Consider the following 17,012-nt stretch of genomic DNA (forward strand, 5'->3'; position numbering starts at 1 on the left):
AATTTACACAACTGCATGTGCCCAGCATGCACCTGTGTCTTAACGTAGTTTTTTTTTTTAATCAAGATTAAAAATTTCTTTTCTAGACATCTTAGTGCTCAGAAAATATTCTTGTTAGCACTCAGCCTCTAGTAAGCCTCAGTTTCATTTATACCCTAGTGTACAGTAATCGGTTATAATAAAAAAATGCAGAAGCAATTTTGTGTTCCGAGTGAAAAAAAATTAAACCTGTATTTCAGCCAAATAAACTCATGTGGGAACATCTCTCGAGATTGCTCAATCTAAAGCAGGAATGAACCGACGTGTCCCAACATTTCCATCCCCAGCACAAGCTCCAACCTGCCAGCTGAGCGCGGAGGCAGACCTGAAGGAAGCGCAGGACTGGGCTGTCTGCATCCACGCTGCTGTTTGAGGAAGGAAGTACTTGCAGAAGTTTGAGTCAGACAGGGAAAGCTTTTTCAAGATAATGTTATTTTTGCAATGGGTTTCAGTTCGAGAAGTGAGACTACCCGCTCCTCACAACCCTTCTCTACTGAAAAGGCGCGATGGAAGTGGCTGGGGCAGAGCCACTGTGACAAGGGGCTGCTGCAAGGACACCAGCATCCTCTCCATCAAGGGGTCACCTGCGTGGGTAACATTGTGCTTTGAGCACAGAGCCAAAAGAACGAGTTAGTAGAAACCCCTGCATGATCTGAGGTTCTCTTTTAGCTGGTCTGCATGAGATTTCTAAAATTGCATTTCTAAAATTTTGGTTTGTTTTCACAATTTCTAAAATCTCACGCAGAGTTCTGAGTCACCAGAACGTTACTGGCTTACAAGCAACACTTACGCTGAGAAGTAAATATGTAAATGAGTTCCACATGAAATCATGTTGCTTGAAGTGTTTACTGTGTACAGTTTCTAAAATGGCAGGGCAATACCTTCACACTTCCCACAACAAATAACTGCCACTGGATCGCACTACACACTGCATCAGCATCACCCCTTCAGCACAGGCAGTGTATATGCAGGACAGCAGGACCAGGCGGCAATCTGCCAGCTTTCTTTCCATGATGCTTCACTGAGACCAGGTCTACTGCTCAGTCTCTTGGCTTGCTGGGCAACACCAAGCTCCAGCTTCTTTGCAGGGCAGACACACGAGGGAACAACAGCACAGTTAAAGGTGCTGAGCATGAAGAATGCAAAGCACAAAGCAAGCTTGAAGATAGCTCTAATCCTGCCATGCTGACCTGGAAATACAAAGCTCTAATTAAAACAAATCACAGCCTAGAGAACTGGAAGGAAGGGGGGGAGAGGTCATCTTACTGATCTACAGCCTTGAAAGAAACAAAAATGAAGCCAGAAAAAAAAAAGAATTCAGGCTAAGTACTCGGCCAGCATTTCTTCCCCCAAAGGACAGAATATAAGCACTTCCCCTCATAAATCTACATCTTCGACCAGGGTGGGGTGAAAGAGCTGCAGCTCCAAGCAGCTCCTAGCACCAGGCTCCCAGCTGGAGAAAATCCTCTGGGCACCCACAGCCTGGAAACTCACCGTGAGCAGGAGCTGCAGGGCAATCCCACACACTGAGCAAGGCCAGGGGGCCCTGCAGCACACTGAGTACCTTGCCAGCACCACTGGTAGCTTAGGCAGAAGCAAGCTGCCTACTGTTTTTTGGTGGTGGTGGTTTTTGAGAACTGAGATCTCAGAAACAAAGGTCTGCAGCAAGTAGAGGACAAGTAAAAAACACCCCTATACATGTGCTGGGGGCAGGGACCTCCCGATTCCACAATGGCCCAGCACTGACAGCAGGGGCATCGTTCAGCAGGGGGCTCCGGGGGCTGACACAGCCAACGCCACATCCACAAGCTCTCACGTGCAAGTGATAACGCGAAGGACACCACATTTGGCCAATCGTCCCAGCAGGATTTGCTTTGCCAAACACAACACTTGGGTTTGACAATCGCGTTTCATTTCGTAACAACCCGGAGGTGTTTCTAGCTTTGCCCACCCGTGCCATTTTAACGTAACCTCATACTCGTCAAAAATAAGCACCACCAAGTTCTCATTTCAAGTTACAAGGGGCATTTTTTCTTCACATCCTTTTTTAATGTGTGCACAAACGATCACTGAGGACCAGCACCAAGCAAACTGCTCTGCACCCTCCCCACGCACTCACTCCTGCTTGTAAGTGACCGAGTAAGATGGCAAAGCCATGAGTTCTCATAGCCCTGTGCTCCTGCACAGCAGCAGCATGTTCCCATACACGCTCCAGCAGCTCCTTTATTAGGAATAAGAATGCTTCCCAGCCTCGGCCTACGGAGACAGCACTGAACTACCAAGTGATTCAGCCAGACAAGTTCAGGGACACTGGGCACGACTTCGCTTCAACCACTGCCAAAACTCAGCAGCGACCCACGCTGAGCAAGCGTCCTGGATTTTTAGGCTCTCTAGATACGAACGGCAAAGGGAACGTTACTTCAGGTACAAACACAGCACCGACGTGGGCGCAATTAAGCAGCCTGGTTCCTCACCCGCTCCTCAGGCTCTGAGGAGGGCAGGAGGGGAGGCCCGGTGGCACACACCGTGCGGGTGAAGCAGCGACAGGTTCTGGAGATGTCACCGTGCTCAGCAGGGAGCAGCCTGACAGCTCCGTACTGGCTGTGCTCCCGCACCAGCAGAAGCAGCCCCCTGCCCCAACACACCCTGTGGGGCAGGGCAGAACATCCCACCGCAGAGCAGCAACAAGTCACTGCTGGCTGTAGTGAGCCCACAAGGACCTCGGGCCAGCTGCAGCCGTGTTATCGTTACACTAAACAGTCCTCATCCTGCTCAGCAGCAGGATAAAAGCCCTGAGCATTTTGCTGGCTGGGTAAGGCGGCTGTGGGCTGCAGCTTCCCTGCGAGAAGCCTCTCCAGGCAGAGATGCACGAGTCCTATTTGCATGTGACTGACAAGCAAGGAGAACTACGCTGGCTACCTGGATTTTTAATCCTTCAGGAAACACCCGACTGCTCGCTGCCCCTCGGCCGTGCCCAGAACCACACACCCACAGCTGGCCGGGCTCTGAGCCTCCCAAAATGTTCCCTGCACCGGCTGCTGCGGGCCCAAGCGCTCCCCGGCAGCTGCTTCGGGAACGCTGCATCCTGCAGGCTGCTTCTGCAGCTCCCTCCAGCCCTGCCACAAGGTTGGCATGCAGACAGCACGACCGAAATCAAAACTGCACCACGAAGGGAGGGGGGAGAAAAAAAACAAAACAGCGCCAGCCCGAAGAGCTTCAGCGTTTTTGCTCCATGCAGCCCTGAGCCAGCGGATCCCCCGCTCAGCGCCCTCATGCACCGCACGACCCAGCTGCGCAGCGAAGCCGGTGGGATTACGGGGTCCTGGGGAACATGCACGAGCAATGACATGATTTCAGAAACATTGCAGAAGTCACAAACAACAGCAAAAAAAAAAAAAAAATAATAATCATCGTTTGCTTAGGGGAGGCCAGAGCGATGCAGCCTACCTGCAGGGGCTGAATGGATCATCCATGACTATGACAGGCTCTGGTGGGCTTAGCTGTATTCCCGAACCCCCTAGTCAAGAGCTCAAACTCTGCCTTTTCCACTCTACCAACTCAAAATGGAGGCACATGCAGGCTGCGAGACCTCAGCGAGCTTTCACTGAGCTTGTGCTATGACCTAAGCCCGCACGCAGAACGCAGAAACTTCGCCCTCGGACTGCCAGGACTGAGCATGTGCTGTGACCCTCCCTCGGCCGCACGCCGCCTCCCCACGCAAGCAGGCTGCAGCCCGCTGGTTCCGTAAACACGGCGCGGGGCCGGGCGCCGCTGCGGCTCCTGCAAGCCAAGCTGGCGTGCAGGGAAGTGGGGCCTTCGCCAGGGGCTCTGGGACAGCCAACGCGGCCGCGCCGCCGCCGCTCCGAGCCCTCCTCCCAGCCGCAGACGCACTGTGCAAAAAAAAAAAAAAAAAAAAAAAAAAGCTTTTGCTTTTTAACCCTGAGTTTGCAATCGGCTTCTCGAGAAGTAATGCGGATCAGGAGGATCAGAGGGTTTTGCAGATGCAGAGCAACGGGGAGCTCGGGGTTTGGTGTCTGGTTGGTTTGCGGGGAAGGGGAGCAGCACCCAGAGGCTCTGCTCGCCTCCAGCCGGCCGGAGGGAGTGAAGGCAGGGGAGGCCAAAGCCGCCTCGCTTGTCACATCCCACACTTTGGACCTGGCTCTTTATTAGTGCCAAATCCTGCCAAATTCAGAGCTGGGTGTTTTTGAGCAACACCCCTGTGCCTTGCGGCATGAAGCGCTTCCCTTGGGATCTCTGCTGCTGTTTCGGAGCAGACGCCTGAATTCCCTGCGGGGCTACAAAGGGGCCAAAAGTTTCTTAAATTTTGAATTTTAGAAAACTAACACAGATTAAGCAAAACAGACTGGGCCACGGGACAATCCCAAATTCTCTCATCTGGTAGTCATCTGGTGAGATACCCTTCAAGTCATCCCAGTGCCACTCTCAAGGTTTCCCATTGCCCACTGCACGCCCCCGGCCCCTCCTGGGAGCCTTCACCAACCATCAGGCTCCTTCCTGGGCCCTGCAAATATAATTTAAACATCGGTATCGTGTTTCAGCTACCAAGGCTCTGCTAAAACTGCCTGATGCTACCAAAGCTCATTCATCAGCTAAAGGAGCTGTTCCCTGATACATAGGAAAGAAGGACCTGGCTCGCTTTTTTTTTCCTGCCAAAAAAAAAAAAAAAAAAAAAGATATAAAATTTCCTGTAGCTTTTAATATTAAGCATGACTATTTCCAACTTTTGGAAACACAATTAGGTTTCATAAACTGCTTTAAAAACCCCACAGCGTTCTATCAACACACGTGTTATAAAAATATTACTGGACTCAAGATGCAAGAGAGGAGGGCAACCAATTCTCAAGGCTGATCAAGTTTTACCCAACTACCACCTAGAAAAAATAAAAATTAAAAAAAAAAAATAATAATAATTAAAAAAAAAAAAAAACCACAGAATTACTCCTAAGGTCTGCACAGCCTTTACCAGCTGACCACATGTCAGTAAGAACACTGTAAGTACAACAGTATCCAGCCTTCATTTCGACTACAGCTGAGATGCACTTGGGGATTCATTTCTTTTTCTTCTGGATTGCCTGGATTTCTTAAGACAAACAGAAGGCATCTGCTGCCTGCACACAGCGCCCCCCATTTTATCTATCTTCCTGGTGGTGTTTAAAGTTGCTAATCCCTTTCATTTTTTCTAATTGGACTTATGATATGCTGCAGGAATTGTCTGTCTTCAACCACAACCCAAACTGCCATAATGGCCTACCAAGTGTAAGCATAATGGGAACTCATTTAAGGCTCTGCTTTGAGACTTAAGGGTACATTTCAATGATTATTTCCCCCTCTATGCAAATCACAGCACCTCGTGCAGTGACAGAACCCAAATATTCTGACTGTTAAAAAGTACCAAGGCAAAAAGATCTAACAGAAAAATAGTGCTCTGCAGTCATGCCCAGCCTCTCTCCACGTTTTGGTTGTAGATATCAATTTCTTAATTATATATATATATTATTTTTTTCCTCTAAGAGAGACAATTTCAGGAGGAAGTTTTGCAAACCCTACTAGCACAACTCCACCCTGGCTTCTTGACTTGTTGACATACACTGTTCTGACCTGTTCCTAGATGAATGAATGCTGCTTGTAGAACAATATCTGATTATTTCATTATAGAAAAATTCAGGAGCATTAAAATCCATGTCTGTTTATGGATGCCCATGTCAGACGAAGCTCGTAAGGTGTTCATTCCCTCCTGAAGCAGCCGATGTCCTGCCACAGGCCAGCACACCAGCAGAGCAGAATGAATGCTGGCAGGCGGCGTGCCTCTATCCGTGAGCCTGAAAGCTCAGAGCTGCTCCTCTCAGCCCATTCAGGATCTCACAGTACAAAAGGAAGACAAAAATAAGTTCTTGCCAGCATCAGCACCCTCTGGCACTACGCTAGGGACAGGACAAGAACCCACGGGTGTGGCGAAAGAGTGGGATAAGATGTGAGCTGGGGAAAGGCAGCTCCAAGGTCAGGAGCTCCAGAGCCTTGCCGCTTTCTTTCACCAGGCAGAGCTCAGTTGTGACTCAGAAGCCAAAACCAACAGCTTGCAAGCTGCTGTGGTTACTGGTTTTCTGATGTGATACATAGGGCTGTTGTCTTTTGGCCACGAATGCTTCTCAACAGCAAGGCTCTATGCCTCAAAATGCTTCTAAACCCACCCGAGCTCCCCAACACAAAGTGCCGGCTCTGCTACCTGCCCAGCCTGCAGCCCAAGCAGCCAAATCCCGATCAAATAAAGGGGAGGTTCAGAACGAGCAGCTGGCATTAATTTTTATCTATCGTATTTTCAAAACCAGAAAAGGGAAATACAAACAAAAGAGTAATATAGCCTCCAAACAACACTAAAAATAACAAATCAATTATGGAATACAATCATTAGAATGCTGAGAAACCTATGAAACCATTTCTTCTCTGATGAAGTCCTGGTCTCCTCCTGCAATGTGGAGAACCAGAAGTTTTAGTGGGATTCCCTGTTCATGGAATAATTCATTGTCAGATTTAGAGGTCCCCTCCCTCAGCTCCCTTCTCCAATATATCCCTTGCCCAGCAAACACTAATTATTTTTAACATACTCATCATAAAGAAGTGTTCTTTCTCAGCTGGCTCTATGTGTGTGGTGGATATATTCCACTTTCTGGAGACCCAGGAACTATTTCCATTCTGCTTACTAGCTCGAGTAATACTCAATTCAAGGTGACAACGCTCAGTGTCTAGCTTAAAGATTGTTTTTTATGTTCATATATCAGATTTTTCTCACTGATGCAAGAATTACAGAAACATAGCATGCAATCTTTCCCCAAAAACCGTAAAACAACACAAGCTTCACATACACTGTGAAGACCAAAGCTAACCCAAAGCACACAGGTCGTACAGATCCCTCTGGACCACAGAACCATCATCAACAGGATCACAGCTGGTATTTCCTGGGCTAAACCTGCAGTCAACAAGCTTCCAAACAGAAAATAAAGGACAAAGCATGCTCTGCTTTATGCTCTCAGAACAAAGGGGCCTCCTTTGTTACACATGCACCACACCAGGGTTTGGGGATTTGGTTTTGTTTGTTTAAATAGAACCCAGGAAAACAGAAAATGTTTGGATTCCCAACACAACCATGCTGCATTTGGGAGTCCTGGCAAAGCACATGAGCATCTTACAGTGAACACAAATTAAAAGCACTCAAATAGAAATGCATCTTTGTCGATGCACAGCTCCAGGCTGTTTGTTCCAAGAACAAATCCTACCCCACATTTCCACAGGCCAACTGAGGGGGTGCGAGGCAATACTCAGATCCCTACCCACAACATTGTAAACCTTAAGCATTTTCCATCCTTTCCATGCTAAACAAAACACTAAACTACAAAGTCAGATCAAGTTCAAGATGAAGTTTTGTTTTCATAGTCAAGCCATTAGCAGGTTATCATGAAATGTGGTTCAATACTTCTACTTCCAAAAGCCAAATAAATCTCAAGTAGGGAGTCAAAGCAGCAAGCATTGCAATGCAGTAGCAAACACAGGACATCAATAAGCAGCCTAAACTCAGGCCCTTTTTCAAAACCTACCCCACTCAAGAAAAACGAGCTAAAAAATCAAAAAATGTGGCTGGAACCAACTGAAGAAAAGCCCACATTTCAAGAGCTGGCTACTCTGAGCAATTAGCTGATCACTCAGTGCTGTGCTTTGTCATTTCATTGATCCTTTCAGGCTCAGTCACTTTCTAATAGCCAGGAGAATTAACAGCTACTTCTACACAAAATGTTGGTTTAAAAGTGCCAACAACTCCAGCATAAATGGCATTTCACAAAGAAGTCGTTCATTAAAAAGCAACTTGAACACCGGTACAAAGAGTTCATTGAACATTCTCTCAAAATCCAAATGCATCAGAGAAAAGTGACAAAGTTAAAACAGGGGTCAAGTGTGATGCTGAGAGAGCCAAACTTCTTCAGTGCCTCACCTGGTTGGACTGCTCCAGGAAAACACACACAGATGTTAGAAAAACACTTGAACATAATGTATTTTCAAACATTATAGGATTTCGTGGTGTTTTTTTCCCCCTCAGAGCTCAGCAGCATACACCAGCAAGACTGCCTCCTAGGCAATCCTAGGGACCTGTGGTGATACAACTTGCTATCGATGTAGTCTGAATCAATTAAAAGAGTTTACTCAATTCAATATCCTGTCTCAAACGTAGGGACACGTAAAAACACTTCAGAATAAGGTGCATGAAACCTCAGAACCAAGCAATTACATATGCCCACACAGTTTCTTCCCAACTGCAAGCAGTTAGTGGTTGCCTATGCCCTGAAGCACGAAGATTTGTATCTGTGTTAAAAACTGTTAATCTCCAATGTAACAATTAATATAGTTATTATTTGTATGCCTATCTAATCCCCACTTAAAATAACACTAGCTCTCAACAGTATCTCTAAAAATCAAAGGTCCACAAGCTAATTACATTCTCGCTATTGAAAGAAACAATTCTGCATTCAGCCACAGTCCTTGCTGAGCCCTATTCAGCTTTTACTCAAGTGCTCACAGAACTATGCCCTTAGACTGCAAACTCTTTACGACAGTATTTGTAAGGCTTCTGTGTTTATAGAGCTACAAAAATGAAAAAGTTGGCATCTGGACTTGAAAAATAATGAAGATAGTCTAGTATCAGCTGGGTTTGCACTGCAGAGCTGATTAAAGGCTGGTATGGGCATTTACATACATGTATGAAAACATGAACTTCCACACTTAAAAGCTTTCAATACTGTTTCTTAACTTTTCTTTACTAGAAGAAGTGTATGTATTTTACAAAGTATTTTCCAGGGTGTGCCTTTAATCAATGACACCCCTAAAAATCCCTGCCGTCTCTAACTTCTAAAAGATAATCACAGAAAAAAAAGAAAGGAAATTCCGTTTTGAACCAGTAAGCTATTTACCCAGAAATGCAACCAAATATCATGACCTGCTGCAGCACTGTCATCTCTGTCTCCTGTACATACCCTTAGCAGGAACAGGTAGCTTCTCCTTCATATTCCCTTCCACCCCTCCTCCTTATCAGCATCATACTTGATTTTAGCTTTTCGTCCCTTCCAAAGTTTTTTTGTTCCTACAGGCTCAAATCTGTCATAAAGGTTGCCTTTAAAAGCCACTTCACTTACCTTGTCTCTGGATTATAGCCCAGTATGTAGAAAAATGAATCCACTCGAGCTTTAAACTCTCTAGCAGCAAATATGTCAGAGAAATGGGAGATATTACACTTCCCTCTGAAAGAAAGGAAAAATGGTATTAGAATTCTATCCTGAATAACAGCTATTTTAATTAAATACCACTGCAATCTGTTTATAAAAACAGAGATCCTTATGTTCTCAAAAATGTATAGAATTTCATAAATGTAAGCCTGTTTTAACAAACATCCATATAGATTCTTCCCATGGTAGCAAGGGAAGAAGATACAGTGCTTCAGATTATATTCTACAAACATTCTTTAATTCTCATTCAGCCAGCACACAGTCCTGAGGAGCCCCAAATTAATCAGGTAGACTAACAAACAGGATCTGCCCTGGAATCCTGAAAATGTCTTTTTTTTTTTCCCAAGGTATATACAGTTTACAGATTTATTTTTTTATTTTACAATTAAAGCTTCAAAGAAGCTTCAAAAAATTCTATTTATTTTACTTGGGAAGCCAGCTTTTTATTTAGAAAGCTATACAAAACTGCAGTTGAGAAAGTTTTTTTCTTTCTACTTTGTTTCTATAACACATGAAACACTTCCAAAATGAGAGATCGAGCATAGGGATTTATTAGCTTGTTCTACAGCAGACTGCTAATAATTATTTTTTAATATAGCATGATAGAGACATTATCCTTGAGGTTGAGCATGAGTATTAGCTGCTAGAAGTTGTATTTGACTTCCACAAGGGTTTGCTGGGCTGTCAGGATGCAACAGCTGCCCACGCTCTGTCACCCAACGCATTGCAATTCACTGTAGCCAAGTAAACCAGATCAGGGGAGAGCAGAAACAAATGGGCACAAGCCCAAGAGTTTGTGCTTTTTAACTAAACTTGATTCGGTGCAATCAAGAATGAGATTTTGTTCTGCTTCAGCATGTCAAGCTTTCTGGTATTAATACAGATAGCCTTTTTTTCACCTGTATTTACTGAATTGTGTTTGTGATTATAAATAGCTGTTGTGGGGCTTATTAAACATAGCAAAAAAGGTTTGCCTCTCTTGGTTATAGCTGAAAAGCACTGCCACCAGCACAAGGTGAATATTTTACCTGTAATAACGGTGGATCTGTTTGCCTACTCTTCTCAGCACAGAAGCATACTTCAGTACTGCATACGTGAAAAACTGCCCTAGAAAGTTGGCCAAGATGCTAAGCTTGCTTCCCTTCCTAATCTTTGGGAAGGCTTCCCATCAACAGTGGCTAAGGACAGCTTGGCTCCGTATCATGAGCCCTTGTGCACATCATCAGCTACTGCAAGAGAGGGAAAGGCACCAGGAGGGCTGGTAAGGTGAGCAAGTGGCTGTCTTGTAAGACCAAATCGATCTGGCTGTCCTGAGAGCTGGGGCTGCAGAACTGTCCCTGCGTCTGCCTAATTCCCAGTATATTGCCTTCCTAGCAAGCGGCAAAGCAGCACTGAATCGTGCACAGGTCACACCAGGTTGGACTGGGACATTAACAAGGTCTGTAATTGAGACCTCACACACAGAAATGCTGGAAAACAAACTTATTTGCTAGTGTTATCCCTTGGTGTCCTGAACCTAGCTTCCTAGTTTGCTCACTTCGGAAGAAAAGGGATATTTGTTTTGATAGTTACCATGAAAATCTCATTTAAAAAGAATTCTGGGGTAAACTGATTTAGCTTCCTTCCAATAATTCATCTGACAGTCAGTAATAACCACTGTCCAGATGAGCTTGTATTAGCTATTTTCATGCAAGCAATACACAGCTTTTCAGAAAAATAGCACTACAGATTACTACAAAGCTTCAACACGTAGGTAAAAAGGCTGTAGCTTTTATTACACATTCCCACAGGAATCCACAAGTATCCTCAAGTTACATTTTTCCACTGGTTAGAGCAGAAGATTGGAAGTTACAGTCACTGGTTTTATTTCCTAGTTTGTCATCAACTCATTGTGTGACCAGAGCCATTTGTTTGCAGAGGGCACAGATATCATCTCATTTTATAGGAAATTAGAATTTCAAGTTAACCTTTCTTTCAGGCATCACAATGTATTTTGCCTACTGCATGTTCTCTGACTGGAAGAACGCCACGTACGCTTGCCCTTATGTCTTGCGCACTGAAAATTACTTGGAAGCATTAATCACAATTTGCTAAAAACATGCAACAAAATCAAATCTTTATCCTGCAAAAGTGCATCCTCCCAATTATCGGCATCTTTAGGTACCATATACAAGCCTGTAAGAATGATAGAAAGTATGAAAAATCTAAAACAGTGAAACCTTATGTCAAAAAAGAGAAATAAAATGAGCGATCTGAGAGGTGCCTATGGTACGCATTTCCAAACAAAAAAAGATAAAACCAAAAAAGGCTGAGAAAGTGACTAGGTTAGGATGTCAGCAGCCTTCACCCCTTTTAGAAGGGAAGAAGAGATTGTTATTTTTCGAGTCTGCTTGGTACATGCAAACATCCATTTAAATCTTTTCTTTATGCAAGAGAACATAATATATTCCCATGAAAATTCCACACTCAGTTCAGATTCCCCGTTTAAGAGGACGATTAGATTTCAGAGTGGCTCCATCAGGCCAGCCCGCCTCTGTTAGCTTGTTCCTTAACGCTGGCTACCTTCTGTAACAGAAAAAAAAGGGCGCTGTGGAATTTCACAGGATTACAGTACACCACTGGAATTTTTCAAGTTTATCACAAGCCCTCTAATATGCAAATCAAAGCCTTTTTTCCCACCCTTGTAACAGAAGTGGCAGCTAGTTTGTCTTCGAGTGGCTTCAGCAAAGTGACTCGGAACAAAGAAAACGTCTCCAGATGGTTCTGGCGAAACACCATCTGAGCATTATTAGCAGGGAGATTATTCAATTCGCATTTTGACAATCTCCTCGCACGTATGGCATGTTGAAAACCTGCTAAAAAAAATAATGCCTCGCTCTGCCTATTTTAAAACACGAAGTCACAGTGCGTCCCCTCTGCCTGGCCAAAGGTTAGCAACTCCAGTTAAGACCTGAGCGGGCAAAGAGAGCCGCAGCCCCCAGGGAAGGGCAGATAGTCCAGAGAACAATACCGGAGCCCATTACCTCCCGTCTGCACAGCCAGCTTTTAATGGAGCTCTCAGCTGAGCTTCAACAATGACAAGTGCCTCAGAGCAAAGTCTTTAATGCAATTTATCAGGGCTGCATACTAACAGTCACTTTGCAAAGAGCTGCTATTGTTAATGGCAAAATCAAACACAGAGGAGGGAAGGGTAGTATTTCTGCAGGAACTAGCAATAATCTAAATTGGCAATGATGGGAAACAATATCTTCTGAGCAACATTGATTAACTGAGATTAAAATGAGATTGCAGAATTACAGCTCCTTTTTGAACGAGAACAGATAACACAAGTTAATTACTGCAGGAGACGAGGAGAAAGCTGAGCAGTATGCTAATGATCCCCAACAAAACCAGAGACAGGGCACCTCGCTCTGTTCTCATCCATCTCAGAGACGCTGCACCACGTCCTCTGGAGCTTACCTGAGGGCAGCAGCGTGGTACGTGTCGACATAATCTGAAATGAAGAGCTCTCGATTCTTGATAACTGGGTCTGTAATAACAAGCTCTCGTCCAGAGTCTGCCAGAAAGCAAAAACAGAAAACCCCACCAAGACGTTAGCCGCAGTCTGAAAGCATCTGCCTTTGCCATTTGGCAGGTATTTCTTACAGGTCAAAGTGGAAGGATGTTTCTCAAACGCACATTGCTCAGCGTTACAATGGCAAACACTCAAATTGCTTACATGGCCTGTGGGGTATGGAAACCATGTGGTTATTTCCCATAGTTTTTACAGGGGAATTCACCTGCTGTATATCAGAAGGGAAGGTGCCTTACGGGCACTGGATGGCACCTTATCCACTAACCAGTAAATCCTGTCCTACATGGGAAGAGATTAGCAAATTTATCACTGACTTTTGGGTTCTGGGTTAACATTTTGGTTTGCATGTTTTATTTCTAGCCTTCAATTAAATTTTGACAGCACTGCTTAGTGCTCCAACAGATACATATTGGCATTCATAGTCAAATACAGAAAATGCAGCATTAACTAAAAACTAGAAGACAACTTTTTTTCTATGACTTCCTTAATGATAACCCTCGAAAAAGGCACAAAAATACTTTTCCTCATCTACAAGGGTGCCACATAAAAAAGCAGCCACATTATCAATAGATGTGCACTTTTTGACATTGTGCCTATAACACATTTGTTAATAGTCTCACATGAATTAGTGAAAAGTAATTTTTGTGCATTTTTGTGCCTAAAGACACAGGCAAAATGTCCTTAATGCCTCCAAAAACAAGAAGTTATGCCCAGCTTTGTACTGTCATGCATCAAAAAGCTGCCGTGTTGCATATGTTAAGCATCAATTTTGCCATCGCAGTTCACCTTTGAGCATCTTCAGAATCTTAACAGTTGCCTCAAGGAAACTCCCCAGTAACAGTAGAAATGTTATGTCTCCCCTAGAGGCAGGAGATAAATGACACTGGAATATGTACTGAAGTTCCCTCCTCTGCTGCTATTAAACCCAAGACCACGCTTGTTTTTGTAAGGAGAAAAGGGGAGAACTCAGCTAAGGTGTTTCAGTGACATCACTTACTGCAGTATTAATGAAAGTGAGCATGCAGACATACAAGGTAAAGCTTCAAAAGGAGTTCTCATGACAGCACAGCAGAATCAAGAGAAGAGATTCACAATTTCTTTACACAACTTGTCTCCGGACAGTTAGGTATTAGTACGCTGTCCAGAAGGGCTACAAAGCATCCAACGTTATTTTTCTTTTCTAAGACATTAGTCTAATACCACACAGATTTAAATCATACCTGAAAGAAATCTGATTATAGCTACGGTCACAGGACATAGACTGGTTAGGACAAAGCAAACCCTATCAGCCATCTTCCAATGCATTATTCTCAGCCAGAGTCCTTGCTTCACATCCCTCTGCAAGGGTTCTTGCTTTCTGGGCTGTTAAAACTTCACATTCAGAGTACAAGTAAAGAAGGCCTTCCTCTAGAGAGCCTAACTTACCATTCTCATTGTGTCTGTCCTGAACCAGATGCTGATAGACTGAATCTGGGACTTCAGACTGACGATAGTACCATTTGACATTCATAAGGAGATGGTCCCGTTTACTCTGAAAAAGAAGGTCTAAAGGCATTACTAACAAGGAAATCAGACCACAGCTGACACAATCTTCTACAGTACAAAATCACAGAAGAAGATCTGAGGTGAGACCCAGAAGGGAGGAAAGCAGATTTCTATGGCAATGAACCAAGGGCAGCGTGCTAATGAGACAGATTGACTTTCAACCTTAGAGACAACAGCGATCTACTCCGTTTTCATGCAGCTCTATCTCTGTATCTGACTGGTAAATAGAAGGGAGTCTTTCACAAAAAAAAAAAAAAAAAAAAAAAGAAACCAAGAAGAGGAAGGGATCAGGAAAGGACTTCGATTTTTGGCCTCATGCAGCATTATCTTTGTTGGCTAATTCCTACATATAAAATTAATTTAGTGCCAAACAAAGGAAAAAGAACACCAATCCCAGCACAATTCAATGTCACCACTCTTAACTGTTGTAACCAGCAGATACCAAGGACAGATGGTTTCAGACATGACCGTAAAAGTTCCCTACCACACTCTCTTATACAAAAGAGGAGGAGGATGCTCTTCAATCCCAGTAATTACAGGCTCCGGCTGCTTCCGTACCTACCTCCAAGCCAACAGCAAGATTTACACAAAGCCATCTTCCTCAAGGGCTCCTCGTCTATTTGAGAGCCCAGCTACCAGTTGGTTGTTCTTAGAAGGAAACCAGAACATAAATACCACTTGAAAATAATTTTTAGATCAAGTCATTACAGCGTCTGCTCCAGTTTATCTTTGAAACTCGTGGTCGTCGACTCTTCCTCCTACCTAAACACTCGGAGTTCCTCTGATTCTTCCCCCAAGAATGGGAGGAAGGCCGAAAGGGAAACGAGCATTCCTTCGGAGTGATGCAACTGCCAGCACCGCTGGGTTTCTGGGCTAGGGTTCTCTGCATCCCTCTACGACCAGCCTTAACACTCCCATTTAACAGTTAAATCACAGGTTATTGGACCAGAGAGCTCTTATTGTCTCCTCTGGCCACATCAAGTCTGGTTATTACAACCATTTCCACCATTTATGCTCAATAGAAAACATGAAAATCCTCCCATTAAAGGCAGCTCTTGAAGCCTTTGACTAAAACCACACGTAATACCACAAAAAAACTGCTAGTGGCAGCATTGTGCCAGAAAAAAGTTTCCTAACTAACCCAGCACGACCACATGTGCTGTGCGCCGAGTGCCTCAAAAACCACTCCAGACCACACTGAGCATATTTGCACTGTAGGGAAGAAACCCCTTTTTATTTATTTATATTTTAAATAACAGATTTGCAGTTTATAGACAACAAACTTGTCTAATGCTTGGAAGAAATCAAATGGGCGAGTCTGGGAGGCAAAAAGGATTTATGCTGCCTGCTGAACAAGGCTCTGTGCATCACCACCTCTACCAACAGCCTCCAAAATCTGAAGGCAGAAAGAAATTCCACGTGGATGTTTTGTTACCCTCTTGCTAAGAGTTCATAAATTGCATTAGTGCTAATGAGGACTGCGTGTTACAAAGACAGGAAGCATTATCTCAGCTCTAGCTTCGCTCTGCAAATTCTCTTTGTTTCCTAGCTGAGGAAGAGCACCCAAAGTGTGCGACACAAAGCCAGGGGAGCACTCACCAGGCATCACTTCGGGGCTCTAAAAGCAGCCAGTTTTGGTCCTCTTGGGTTATTCAGCACAGCCTGCTGTCTTCCAAACAACAGCTCCAAGGAGCACAGTAAAGGAGAACTAAGTGCCTACGCGTATTCCTTCTTCCATGAAGAAGGAAGACAACAAAATATACTAAGTTTTGATGGTGGTGGTAGCATATTTGAACACAGAAATGTACAGAGGTTAGAAGAGAAGGATGGCACATACTGATGTTCATCTACCGACAAAATCACTGCAAACCCGAGCAACCACCAGCAGGCAACAGGAGAGATGTGAGCTGAGGGAAAGAAGACACCATCACATCCAAGCCAACAAGAGCTGGTCACGGAGAGGACACAGGTAGAGAGGGATGAATGAGTGGCTTCAGCCTCCGATGTACCCTTACGGTGATTCTGCTACAAGAGAATGGTTTGGGGGAAAAAACAGAAGAGTGACAATGTCGTGTGAAGGCGCACCCTTCACTCACAATATGTGAGAACACGTTACAGCAAAGGGAAGGAGCGAGGGAGAGATCAAAACTGTCAGAGGCTTTCATCATCTTGACATCCCATACAGAGCTACGAGCTGGGAGGTCACGGCTTTAGTTTGGATTAGGCCAAGACTGTAAAGGAGGTGCAATCACTCAGCTTCCCTGTCTTGGTTTCTTGCTACATCACAGAAGAGCACAGGGCTCCGAGAAGCTCTGGGATGAGGCTACAGCCAGCACTTACCAAGCATCCTGATAGACTTGGAGAAAAGAAATGCAGGGCTGAGTCAATGCTTCTCCACTCGCTGCCGCAAGGCCCGCCTCGTTCTCTCCCCTCTTCCCAAGAGACCCTCCCATTTTGTCATCAACACAAAAAGAAGAGGTTTTGGCGGCTGCTGAAGACGCTGGTCACTGTATGCAGCAACCTCCTATGCTGGTAACTTATCAAACACAAAGTTTGTGAAGCCGGTG

General features: G+C 44.6%; 1 protein-coding gene across 6 annotated transcripts in view; it reads right to left on the minus strand.

The window, feature by feature from the left end:
- The window catches only part of RERE (arginine-glutamic acid dipeptide repeats), a 223,897-nt gene that overhangs the window by 94,881 nt on the left and 112,004 nt on the right, over nt 1-17,012 (minus strand). For 5 of the 6 annotated variants that reach the window (XM_084495027.1, XM_084495029.1, XM_084495028.1 and 2 more), the window contains 3 exons: nt 14,326-14,431; nt 12,786-12,882; nt 9,237-9,341 (listed from right to left, as the gene is read on the minus strand). In XM_084495027.1, the coding sequence (XP_084351153.1) occupies nt 9,237-9,341; nt 12,786-12,882; nt 14,326-14,431 (308 nt within the window). Of the gene's footprint in view, nt 1-3,486; nt 3,649-9,236; nt 9,342-12,785; nt 12,883-14,325; nt 14,432-17,012 lie in introns of those variants that run through there. The other variant, XM_084495031.1, reaches the window with a different exon arrangement.

The sequence above is a fragment of the Aythya ferina genome (assembly GCF_964211825.1).
Source record: "Aythya ferina genome assembly, chromosome: 21".
In the NCBI taxonomy this organism is placed as follows: Eukaryota; Metazoa; Chordata; class Aves; order Anseriformes; family Anatidae; genus Aythya; species Aythya ferina.